Here is a 12,798-nt window from a genome sequence, read left to right on the forward strand (position 1 = left end):
TCTTTGAATGCACTCTTTGGAGGACAGCTGCAGTCCTTCAAACACAAAGCTGATAAACGGCCTGTGTGGGAGGGTGCAGAGGAGGGGGTCTTGGTTTTTGGATTCCTTGACTGTAGCAAAGCCTTTAAAGCTAATGCAGGCTGTGATGTGAGGATGTGCAGGGTGTTAGCATGACTGAACTGCTCCTGCAGTACTGATCATAGCTGTTCTTGAGCATTATTTATAATTGTGCTTGTGAAATGCTGTATTTTTTAACTGAATTTGGGGAGAGAGGAACTATTTCCTGAAGTGTCTTAAACTGAAGTAGATTTGCAAAGTATGCTTTGTGTGAATCTGAACGAAATGAATTTTTCTCCAAATTCTTATTTTGTGTTTTGTGTTGCTTTGTGTTTATTTTTGCTTTTCTAGCAAGAGATACCATGAAGAGAGGGCAGCCTGAACAGAAGGTGAGGCTTACTGTGCTATCTCCTAAGGCTGCCTTATGAGGAGGTGTGGGAGAAAACATAGTGTTAGTGAACTTTCCCTCTTCTGTAACACATTCTCTTATCTTTCTGCCCTGTGGGGTGAAGCCCAGAATGATTTTTGGATTTTTTTGGGCCTGGCTTGCGGTCTGTGTTAATTTTCAGTCAATTTCTTGCTGTCTGGAGCTGGAAGTGAGCTGTTGCTGAACAAGGAGCAGGTTTTGGTCTCTCTGGGACATCTTCCAAAGCCTGTTGTTCCCTGAAGTAGCTTGGGGACACCCAATATTTTTCAAAAGGGATGCAATCAGGGGAATGAAATCAACTTGTTTTCAACTCTAATTATGTGGTATTTCTGTTTAAAAACTAGTCCCTGTGCATATTTGCTCGGTAGTATTGCTTCCTCCCCACCCTCCCTTGGCTGTTGAAATGGAACCTGGATGAATGTTGTCAGAAGGCACCAGGAATATCAATTAATGCTTTAATGTTGCTGTTACAGATGAACAACATGTCACAAAAGTGGAATCGGCTGCATGCACAGGAAGAGGTGAATGTCAAGCTGTATCAGAAGGACCATAATGCTCAGGTAAACAGGAGGGTTTCTGAGTTATGTATTCCCATACATGTAATGAACCAGGCATTAAAGGCAAGGTGGGATTTTAAGTACTAGCATTCCATTTAGGAAGATCATACATGTGTTGCTGTTTACTTAAGACTTAATTGCATGAGTATGTGAAGTGACAACTATGCAGATCAGCTGTGAACTTTTTACAAGATTTGTTATATATTAAATACTTTTAAGACATGAGATTTGCCCTTTCCCATCTCTTAACTTTTGGTGCCTGCTACTTTCACCTGCACTAAGATCATAGGGTCACGAAACAGGAAGATGCTTTAACATTCTCAGAAATGTATGGTTGTCTTTCTAAAACAAAGTTGCATCATAATTGCTCTATTAACTGGTATTAATTTTCTCATCTTCCTATTGTGTCATTACAGTTTATGAGAAGGTATGTAACACTTTAAGCTATGGGGAGCAACCCACTGAGATACTGACGCTTTCATTTTGAAATCCTTTTTATTACAGAGGATAAGAATCTCCAAATGCAGCACTTCTGTTTTGAGCTAGAGTAGTTTCCACTATTAAGAAGGTGATTATCTAGCAGTGGGTTAATCAGGTTTTGTTTGGATGTAAGCACTGGGCTGAATGAAGATCTGAAGCCCTATCATTTCCATGCATTGAAATTCTGTGCATTGCAAGGGTGGTTCTTGTGGTTACTGGGGCAGAAGTCCATTCAAGTTGCTGTGCTTCATGCCAGTGAGGCCTTTTCAATACATACACTGGGTTTCAGGAACTGTTTTAATAATTATTGTTACATGTTAATAGGCAACCACTTGAGAGCTTTCAGCATTGAATGTAATCTTATTCTGCTTGCATTTTCAAAGCCTGTATGTACGTGAGAATTATCCAGAGACATAAAGCTTGGAGACCTTGAAAGTTGTGCTTATGTAAACTTCAGAATGAGGCAGAGCTAAAGTAAGGCAACAAAATCATTGGGGCTTTTTAAGCAAGGCTTGATGTCATTAATGACTTAAAATTGTTGGTACAAACTCAGTAGTTCTCCCTGTGTGAGTGTGGTGTATTTATTCTGCCTTTTTTTTTCTTTAGGAATTGGAGTTAGAAAATCAAGACTTGAAGGATCGAATGAGGGAAGTGCAGGAGGAGCAAAGGATGTTGCTGGATAGAATCAGTGGGCTGCAGCTGCAGCTAACTGAGGTAAAACCACTGATCTTCATGGAGTTACAGCAAATCACTTCTGTAGGTGCTGCTATTACTTTCTTGTGCTGCAAAGACCTTCAGACTGTAGTCATTCAAAATGTGATGGGATGCTACACCTTCGTCTACTGCTCCTCATAAAGTTGAGCAATAGCATTTATAGCTGTATTTCATAATGTAATAGGAACCACAAGGCATTCCTGTCTATTGTAATTCAGAAAATATACTTAACTTGCCATTTAAATGCAGCTATTGTGCATTGGTGCTTATCAGAGCCATTGCTAATTTTCCAGCAGTTACTTAAAGTAGAAACAGGACAAAAAACCCAACTCTTCAGTTAGAAAAAAGTGAAGGGGGGGAAAAAGATTCTCAGTTTTGGTTCATTGTCTGAAATTGAAGTTCTGTTCCTTACAAAAACAAACCCAAACTCGCCCTGCTCCTCCCCTCCGAAACAAACAACACCCAACTCTCCTCCTCTGCCCCTCCAAAAAATCCCAAAGAAGCCATTCTGCCCCCTCATATTCATGTTCTAAAATCAACTTTTTACTGAGAAGCTGTATTTTTCTGCTTCAGTGAATGATGTATAACAGAAAGGTGTTGCATTCTCTTAGTGCAAGTATCAAGAGACAGCGTTCCGTCAGCATCCTTATTTGTTTTTCTCTTGCTAGAGGTTAGAAGGCAAATGCGAGGTGGGCAGTGTGTTGGGAGCTTGTAGGATGAGAAGCTGGGTAGACTCATCAATGAATGTAACTCATTAATGAATGTACAGTGCATGAGCCCCTGAAACAGTATTGAAGAATGATTTGGGGGGGGATTTCTTGTTATTTTTGCAGGAACAAATGTTTGCAGATGATCTTGAAAATGAGGTATGATATATCGCTTTGAAGTGTAATAGAACTATGAAACAGGGAAATGAGATGGTGTTTAAAGCTATGGAGGGAAGGAAAGCTATGTGTAAGGGTTAAATTAAGTATCTACTGATGTGTATTCAATTCGTAGAGCTGTATGGTATTTGTATTGCTACAAATAAATGCTGTAATTGCTAGTTCACCTGAAAAGCAGTCGTAGTGTTGTAAGCATCTGTTGAAGTAGTGACTTTTGTTTGTTTGCATTGCATTAATGAAACTATTGCACATGATTTTAGTACCTATTTCCTTGACTACTATGAGACTGTTCTTGTAGAGACCTGGTTTTGTAGAATGAGCTTAAAGAATTTAGGTATTCTCTTAGTGCTGATTTCTAGTTGAAGTTTCCTTTAAACCACTTTTAAGAGCTGCTTATCTTATGACTCTGGCCATCCTCGTGGCTTTGGCTATTTGGCACTTTCTGTTTTCTTTCAGAAAGATGAGTTGAAGAAAATCCTGAGTACGAAGGAAAAACAGCAGGAAGAAAGCTTAAGGACTATTGAAGCTCTGAAAGCTAAACTCAAATATTATGAAGTATGTTAACTGATTTGAAATGCTGTACAACAGTGGATATTTGCTATGTCAATGCTCAATCTTTTTAATTATTGAAAGCCTTGAGTTTAAGTGAGAAGTTTTCTGCCTTTCTATCTGTAGCTTAAATGTGGCAATTCAGCTTTTTTTTTGTATTTTATTTGCTTGCAGGTTGATTTAGTGGGATCTGGAAGCAACTTGAGTAACAGTAAGTGTTGTATTTAACTCCTAAAGCTTGCCAAGCAGTGTTGGAGAGCAGCTTTTTCTTCTCCTCTTTGTCCTTGCTATGGACAAACATCTGTCCACACTTCCTGCCTCACAGTACAGAGTGCTGGGTGCTGGAACACAGTGATGAGACTCACGTGTGACTTTTTGTGAAATCTGGGATGTCTTCTAATGATGTGAAAAACAAACCAAGTGACAAGAGAGTCCTTCTGTTCTTCATACCTTAAACAGCACAAATTCTTGCCTGTCTGTGCATTCTTGTGCTGGACGAGGCAGTCAATCACGAGTGTTTCAGCACAGGGAAACTTGCAGACAGCTTTAAGCACAGGACCTTGACTTACGCTTCTGTTAAAAATGATTCAGTTTTCAGAACCTGGGGTCTTTCACATCCAACTTGGTTACAGGCCTGTCCTGCATTTGTTTAGCTTAAAAGATGCCTGAATCTGTTGTGAACCACAGCAGGAGCTGTTGGGCTGCCCAGAAGGTTTGTCTGGAATGCAAAGGAATACTTTTCCCTGCTGTATTCTTTCCACAGGTCATTCAAGGCAGCCTTTATGGCTCTCTGGCAGAGCAGCACCCAGCCTGGCGTGGCAGGGTTGTCTTTGCCTTTATAGGTGTTTGTCCAGGCTTCCTGCCTTACTTAATTTAAGAGGGGGTGTTTTAATACCAGGAGGTTGAACACCAACCTGCAGCACGGCACAGTCCCATTAAAGAGAATAAAATTAGGAAGGAGAAACATAGTTGTTGGGATTTGTGTGACTGTTTCTCAACTAACTGCTGTTTGCTTTGAAAATCTAGGGAAAGAAGATTTACTTAAACAAGGTCAAGTGTTTGCTGTGGAATCACAGGTAATAAATATTACTAGAATTCAGAGCTGGTTACTCTTGGGAAAGCAAAAAATTCTTATGAATGTGCAACAGTTTCTATAATACTGGCCTTGCCATGTTTTTAACTGCTGGTGCCCTCTAGGGTTGTGTATGTGACATAGCTGTAATTGTGTGAAGGCATCAGTGCTGAACGGTCTGCAATGGGCATTCTTCAAAAGGAACCCAACAGAAGCTTGGGGCAGCAGGCATAGTGCGCAGTGCAATTGGTTTTCATCTCCTTAACTTTTCTCCTGCTTAAAATTCAGTTAAAATCTAGACCGTTTTCCTGCTAGCTAAATAATAATTTCCTGCTGATTTTGTTTGCTGATAGCTACCTTCACAATTAGACCAAGAAAAAAAACCCAACAAAATTCAACCTTATCCCAAGCCAGAATTAAGTGGCTTTAAGCTGATCAGGTCTGCAAGTGACCTGAAGGCAGTAAGTGCTTGGAACACGACCAAGTCAGTGCTATGGAAGTGCTGTAATGGCTGTCAGCAGAGTGAAGGTTGGTACTAAAGAAAATGCAAAACAGCAAAGCTTCTTACTATTCTATAATACTTTTTAAGTGTTCTTTACTAGGCAGTAAGTGAAGTGACTGCTTTCTTCAGTCATTGTGGAGAGAAGGTCCTGTTAATCATGGTGTACTCAGCCTGTTCCAGTTCCTTTGACCAGTATTTTCATATGCTGGTTGGCAGGGGCACTTACAGGAAATCTAAATATTTTTGAGTAGATATGATTAAATGTGAATAATGATGGAAAGTAAAACACAGGAACGGTGCATTCGTTGTAACATCATTGGATCTGATTTGCAAACAATAACTAGAAGTACAATCAGAGCTGCTGTTGCTGGCATAATTTGGGCAGTTATGTGGTTATGAATATGACAGTGCGTGTGGATAGAACTTGTAAGCATGCTTACACTTCTGTGCCATTTTGTCTTCAGTCCAGGTCTATGCTGAGGCCCCTGGAGCTGTCCCTGCCTCACCAATCACCCAACTCAGAGAGAGAAACTTTAAAGAAAGAACTTGACAACATGAGGACTTGCTATGGTGCAGCAAAGGAAGAAATAAGCAAATTGCAGAGAGAACTTTCTCACAAGGTGTCTGAATGTAAAGCTTTGGCATCGGAGTGCGAAAGAACCAAGGAAGAATCTGATGGACAGATAAAACAGTTGGAAGATGCTTTAAAAGATGTGCAGAAGAGGATGTTTGACTCGGAAGGCAAAGTTAAGCAAATGCAGACCCACTTTCTTGCTCTGAAGGATCACCTGACTAATGAAGCTGCTTCAGGGAACAGTAAGCTAACAGAGGAGCTGAAGGATCAGTTGAAAGAAATGAAAACAAAGTACGAAGGAGCCTCTGCTGAAGTGGGTAAGCTGAGGAACCAGATTAAGCAGAATGAATTGCTAGTGGCAGAATTTAAGAGAGATGAAGGAAGGCTGGTGGAAGAAAATAAAAGGTTGCAGAAGGAACTTGTTAAGTTGGAGATGGAGCGAGATAAAAGGGAAAGAAGTGTCATGGAGTTAGAAGGGCAGCTCAAAGAAACAGCAGCCAAGTTAGCACACTCTGTAAGTTCAGAGAAATTTGAAAACATGAAGAGTTTGCTGTCAAATGAAGTGAATGAGAAAGCAAAAAAGTTAGCAGAGACTGAGGGAGAGCGTGAAAAACTGCAGGCAGAGATCTGGGCTTTAAAAAGGGAATCTGATAGTCAGAAGGCTAAACTTGCTCAGCACGTAAAGCCAGAAGATCATGAGCAAATGAGGAGTGGCTTTGAGCAAAAAAATGAGGAACTGGAGAAAAGAATTTCTGAATTGTCACAAAAGAATCAGACTCTGCAGAAGGAACTTGAAAGATTTCAGACTGATAACAAGATGCTGAAGCAACAAATCCAAGTATTAAAAACTGAAATTAAAAGCCAGAACGTGCCTCTAAAAATTCACGAAGAACTGAAAAAAACAAGTGATGTGACTGTTGGTGACCTGACCAAAAGGCTTTTCGAAATCACAAGGAAATATAATGAAAGCAAAGCAGAAGCTGAGCGTTTGCTGGCAGAGAAGAACAGCTTAAGTGAGACCATGAGCCACTTGCAGGCTGTGTACCTGTCTCCAGAGCAACACAGAGAAGAAATGGAAGCTTTAAAATCGAGTGGCATTGAGCTTGAAAAGCAGCTTGCTGAGCTTCAGAAAAAATATGATGATGAACAAGAAAAAATGTGCAAACTTGTCTCTGAAAACACGGCCATAAGAGAGTCTGTGAAGGATCAGTATGTTTTGGCTGCAACGCATGAGGAGATTAGAACTGCTCTGAATAATGCACTGGAAAGGAGTAATAAGGAGTTGTCGGATCTGAAGGAAAAGAACGAAGAGAGAAAGCAAGAGTTTCTGAGAGTAGATAAAGAAAACGGGGCTTTGAAAGATAAGGTGAAACTCTTGCAGAACCAATTACAAACCGAATGCATAAGTTTAAAAGAGCATGATGCTAAAGTGAGTGCTTTGAATAACAGCGTGCGGGAGCTTCGGGAAAACAATGCTGCAATTACTGCGGAGTATAAGAGGAGTCAGGAGGAGATTCTGCAGTTACACGGAGAAATTGAAGCCCAAAAGAAGGAGCTTGACACAATTCAGGAATGCATTAAGTCAAAATACGCCCCAGTTGCCTCCTTTGAAGACAGAGAACAAAGCTTTGAAGCCACGGTGAAAGAATTAAAAGCGCAGTTGCAGGAACAGATGCGGAAGTGTGAAGTAAGTGAGGAGGAAAGTAGGAAGTGCAAGGAGGAGAATGGGAAGCTGAAAAAAGGCATTATGTCCATCCAGAATGACCTGCAGCAGAACTATGTCCTTGCTGAGAGATGCCGCGAAATGGAAAAGACGTTCGCAAGCAAAATGGAGGAGCTGAACAAGCAATTGAGAGAGATGCTGCAGAAATATACAGGCAACAGAGATGAAAAGGATGAGCTGAAAGAGAGCGCCAAGCAGGGTGTAGCTGTGCAGGCTCCTGTGGGCAGTCAGCATCTGTCTGTGGAGCAGATTGATGTGTTGAAGAACGCTCTTGGGCACACTATAGAGGATCTGAAGGAAGCTCTCAGGAGTAAGAAGGATCGTTATGATAAAGAGGCACTGAAAGTAGGAGAACTGCAGCAGGAGTTGTTGGATCTGAAGAAGTCTTCAGTACCTTTGGTAGAATATACGAAAATGAAAGAAATGCTGGAACAAGAAATCCTAGCAACTAAAAGCAGTTTAAAAGCGAAGGAAGGAGAAAGCCAAGTTAAAAGTGAGGAAATCTTGAAGTTGCAAGCCGAGATTCAGCGTAATCAACAAGCTCTAACAGACCTGGCGAGCAAGGAGGTGATTGACTTATCAGAATACAACTCCATGAAAAGTGCTCTGGAGGCCCAGGTTAAGAGCATAGCTGAAAATTTGTCCAGTGTAAATAAAAAGTATGAGGAAGCGTGCGAGGAGGCTTTGCAAGCTAAGAAGAGCGAGCGCTCCTTAAAAGATGAGAAGGAATTGCTCCAGTTACGGAGCTGCAGCATTGAGCAGGAAATTAAGGACCAGAAAGAAAGGTGTGAAAAATCGCTGACGACAATTATTGACTTGCAGAAGAGAATACAGGAGTCTGCAAAGCAGGTGGAAGCCAAGGATAACAAGGTAGGCTGTCAGGTACTTAATGGGCCAAGCCTTTACAGAGCAGTGGCAGTGGGCTCCTACAGCTGCTGAGCTGTTCTCGTATGACTTTTGTGTGCTGGGCGTTAGGTGCTGGGGCTGACCCAAACCCATGAGCAGAAGCCCTTTGTTTCTGTGATGGTACACCAAATTTTTCTAACTCCTTTGTAGTTTTGGGTACTGTTGAGGCGATAACCTCTATGACTTCCATCCTGCATCCCATGCTCTTAGTGTATGGACTCATTCTTCCATTGGCTATTGGTCACCTGAGTGTTTATAGCTATCTTTTAAATACAGAAAGTATTCTTGCCTTGGCTTCATGTATTGTGGTTAAGAATAAAAATGCTAGAGCACCACTTTTTCAGGAAGTGAGGCCTCCTTAAATGAGTTTGTTCTTTTAAAGATAACAGAGCTGCTTAATGATGTGGAACGATTAAAACAAGCTCTTAATGGCTTGTCTCAGCTTACGTACACCAGTGGGATTCCTGCAAAGAGGCAGAACCAGCAGGTAGAAGTGCTCCAGAACCAAGTGAAAACACTGCAACAACAGCTGGCTGTAAGTAATTATGCAAGGTGTCTGAAATGCAGTCGCATTGCTTATGGTGGTTCTGTGTAGAAGGAAGTGTGCGTATGGTCAGTAGGGCACTGGGGCTGACTGCGAGCTCCGGCTTTGGGAAAAGTGGAAGTGTTCATAAGTGTGCTTTTCTTTCTCTGACTGATTGCTTCTATCTGTGAATTTGTCTGCTTACTTCTGTGCACTGGAGTTGCAATGTTAGGAACTCTTCCAGATGAAACAGACAGGATTTGTGCTGAAGAAGCATACTGCTGTAGTTCATGCCATGGCCATTTCTGTGTGCAAGTTCCACACTAATATTGTGTACAAAGAAGACCAACCATGTATTTTTTCCACTCTAAAAGTGAAGTGGTCCTTTGTTAATGAATTTGGTGGACTTTGTATTCCCTTATCTGCAAACATTGAGAAGTGTGTTGCTTATCATTAAGAACTAACAGTAGATGGGAGCACTTCACAGCAAGTGCTGTGATTTTTTTGAGTGCACACATGCATGTCAGTGCTTCTGTGGCTTAATATAGCTGACAGCTAAAGCTGTGTAGGTGAGCAAAGTTGGGTGTCAGTGAGTCTGTACAGAACTAGAATGTAACTTGAAAAATTGTCTGTCTTCTTGATTAATGCAGGGAATATAGCTGATCTTAACCTTGAAAACTTGCCTTGACTAGTATTTCTGTACTAGCACACAGAACCAAATCCACAAACTTGGAATTAGATAAGAATAGATGTTGATTTGACTTCCTCTCTTTTTGTCTTCCTCTCTTCTTGCCTTCCTTCTCACAGGATGCTAAAAGGCAGCACCAAGAGGTGGTCGCAGTGTATCGGACACATCTTCTCAGTGCTGTACAGGTATGGTAGCCCCGAGTTCAGATGTTTTGTTGTGTTATCTGAGTTTATAGAGATTCCTAAGATATTTTTGGAAGATCTTAAAGAAGTGATGCTAGTTTCAAGTTTGTTTTCGTGTTCAGAGTTTAATTTATAATTGGACGACCCAGGAAAAGAAAAGCAATACCATGGCAGTCTTATGGTGCTGCCCTCTTAGCTTTTGCCTCCAGTGTGACTGTATGCAGCTGTAACCTGCTCTGAGGTGACGGTTGGTGATGTGAATGTGTCAGTGCTGTGTTATGCCAGGTGATGCTGGAGGGGAGTCACGTTAAAGCTGGAAAGTGGAATGCAGGCCTATTGAGTGCTGCCCACTGAACAAAGAGCTGAGCAACTTATTTCAGAATTGTGGCTTCAGATGCATAAGCACATCAAAGTAGGGCTGCTGCAAGAGCAAACTGGCATCCAGAGAACAAGAACTATTCTTTTTCTTTGCCCAAACATTTTCATATGATACGCTGCTAGGTTGGGCAGACTGTTCTTTCTCTCATGAGGAGGTTGTAGCAGGATTCCTAAAGAGTTGTCCAGAGTGGTGGAAATACAACAAGGAGTTGTGACTTCTGAGCAGTCCTGAAGGCCCCCTGATGATGTGTGTGTGGAGTTGATGTTTTATGAGACCTGTTTATTTTTCTTTGTGTTTGCTTGCTCTAGGGTCACATGGATGAAGATGTCCAAGCTGCTTTACTGCAGATCATTCAGATGAGACAGGGACTGGTTTGCTGACATGCTTAGTGCCATTGCTCTGGAGGGCTGCTGCAGCTTGTAGGAGTGCTGTGATTACGGTAGTGATAACCTTTGTGAGTTCTATATTGTTTTGATATTATGGCTGTGATTGGAATCCCTGGAAGTTACTCCATATAAGAAACAGCTTACAAAGCCAAAATGTTTTCTTCCAAAACAGTAAAGTAGAGCTATGAAGCCTCAGATCTGGCTCTCCTTTCAGTAGATTCATAAAAGATGTAGAACAAGCTTTGAAGTTGGTGTACAAGCTGACTGTCAAAATGATGACATGGTAGCTAAGTAATTGTATGTCTGATTGACCACTTCCTAAAACAAGGCCTATTCCCAGAAACTCTAGTTTATCCTATAACTTGAACTCTCATGGTATGGTTGAAAATAAATGGTGTTCAAATGAGCTTGGCAAGTATTGTAGCTGTATGACTCTTAACCAAGAGTGGGGTGTCTTGTTTGTAACTGGAGCTGATTGTGACTGTTACAACGTGCTGAAGTCAACTGCACAGCTAGATGAAGGTGTTTGGTATGTGCTGTAACTTGGCTGGCCAAGTTATAGGTTTTGTTTAAATAAATGTTAAGATGCAGTGTCTTTTGCTTTTTTTTAAATCAGACTTAAAAGTTGGGTTTTCCATCAGAACACCAACCTTTGTCCCTTGCCCAAGAGACTTTTAATGAATTCTTTGTAATGCCGATTACTGGAGGCTGGATTATACGACTGGAATGTCATGGTTTGTAGAGCAACTTTTTATTTTAAATGCAATAGTTCTACTTGGACATAATTTCATTCTTCATTAGGTGTAATGTGGGTGTAGGCCAAGCAGCTCAGCAAGCTGCACATGGGATAATTCAATTACTGGATTTTCAAACACACTTTAAACTTCCATGAAATAATTTTCCTCTTAACTGTAAATTATGTACTATAATCTGATTATTTATGGGGAAAGATGCAAATAGTATGACAAATGAAATGAGAGCTTTTATTTGCTTGGAATTTACCTGTTAAAACAAGGTTTAATTTTTAACTGAAGGATGGTATTTCCGTAAGCTTTGTAACAGAAAATATGAAATTTGGGACTACCTAAAGTAACTAAAAAATGAGCCTAATGATGAATGCTGGTGTTGTAATAATGCAGGCTGTAATGCGCTCAGTGGCCCCTTAACTTCACTACTGAGCTGAAGGCACTTGTTTACACCTAGCAGATAAGAACCTGACAGCCTGAAGCAAAGAAGACCAAGCTGCCTTCTGTGTGCTCTCTGAAAAACAAAGACTGAAGTTTAGAGTGCTGAATTGCCTGCTTCACATTAACTGGGCTTCCCAGCACGCGTTGGCTTAGGCCTTGGCTTTCAGTGATGTTACCTTTATTTCCTTCTGTGTCCCTTTTTGGACAGTCGCATATTGTTGAGAGGCAACTGCCAGACAGGGAGGATACCTGAAGTGATGAATGTGCAGGACAGTTATTGACAGAAATACACTTAATATATTTACTGAATACGTCTGTAGTACAACAGATCTACTGCTGCTTTCCTTTAATTTCTTAGAGGACTATTACAGAAAGCATCTCAGTATATACACACTACTTCATAGCTAAATTCTTTTATGATTGTGTTACTTGAAACTTTTATTAGAGAGAAACTGACTGTTTTGATATACTAACTCTGGCATACTTTGATATTGTATGTTTCCTTACTGAGGGAGTTCTATGTATGTTTTTCTAAATTTCTCCTATATTGCATTAATAAAATGTTTTTTCTTTTTTTGTAGTGATCGATTCTGTAAAAGGTAAAGCAATGTAAAGAATCTGTCAAAGTAGCCTGGGCTGTGGAGGGTATTGGACTTGATTGGGTGCTCTTGAATCCCAAGTAACTCATCTATTTTTCACATGTCTGCTAGCATATTTTTTCCATGTATTTTCAGAGTTCTTGAGTCCTTGGTGTTGATAATTGCCTCAGCATTCCTTCAGCTGCTCTTTTGCTTGGTGTGCATTTCTGGTAGCTTCTTGTCACAGTTTTATTCAGGACAGGTCCCCACCTGAACACAGATCTAAGAAACCTGAGTGCCTGTAAGGCATTGCTCCTTTTGCCCCATCTGGTTGCTGGAGATCAGTGCTTATTTATTGAACAGTAGTGGTGTTGCTGCTGTTCTTTGCCTTGCTTCCTGCAGCAGCATTTCTGCTATTCCACAACCTGAG

The 12,798-nt window shown here is 40.9% G+C and overlaps 1 protein-coding gene across 5 annotated transcripts in view; it reads left to right on the top strand.

Annotated features, from left to right (window-relative positions):
- The window catches only part of UACA (uveal autoantigen with coiled-coil domains and ankyrin repeats), a 28,279-nt gene extending 15,915 nt beyond the window's left edge, over positions 1 to 12,364 (top strand). For 3 of the 5 annotated variants that reach the window (XM_048956024.1, XM_048956025.1, XM_048956027.1), the window contains exons 9-19: positions 409 to 446; positions 958 to 1,044; positions 2,128 to 2,235; positions 3,069 to 3,101; positions 3,576 to 3,674; positions 3,843 to 3,879; positions 4,695 to 4,744; positions 5,707 to 8,409; positions 8,828 to 8,980; positions 9,776 to 9,841; positions 10,526 to 12,364. In XM_048956024.1, coding sequence (XP_048811981.1) covers positions 409 to 446; positions 958 to 1,044; positions 2,128 to 2,235; positions 3,069 to 3,101; positions 3,576 to 3,674; positions 3,843 to 3,879; positions 4,695 to 4,744; positions 5,707 to 8,409; positions 8,828 to 8,980; positions 9,776 to 9,841; positions 10,526 to 10,597 — 3,446 coding nt within the window. In that variant the 3' untranslated portion in view covers positions 10,598 to 12,364. The remainder of the gene's footprint in view (positions 1 to 408; positions 447 to 957; positions 1,045 to 2,127; positions 2,236 to 3,068; positions 3,102 to 3,575; positions 3,675 to 3,842; positions 3,880 to 4,694; positions 4,745 to 5,706; positions 8,410 to 8,827; positions 8,981 to 9,775; positions 9,842 to 10,525) is intronic. The other 2 variants (XM_048956029.1, XM_048956028.1) reach the window with 2 other exon arrangements.
- Positions 12,365 to 12,798: the final 434 nt, after the last annotated feature.

The sequence above is a fragment of the Lagopus muta genome, chromosome 10, assembly GCF_023343835.1.
Source record: "Lagopus muta isolate bLagMut1 chromosome 10, bLagMut1 primary, whole genome shotgun sequence".
Classification (NCBI taxonomy): Eukaryota; Metazoa; Chordata; class Aves; order Galliformes; family Phasianidae; genus Lagopus; species Lagopus muta.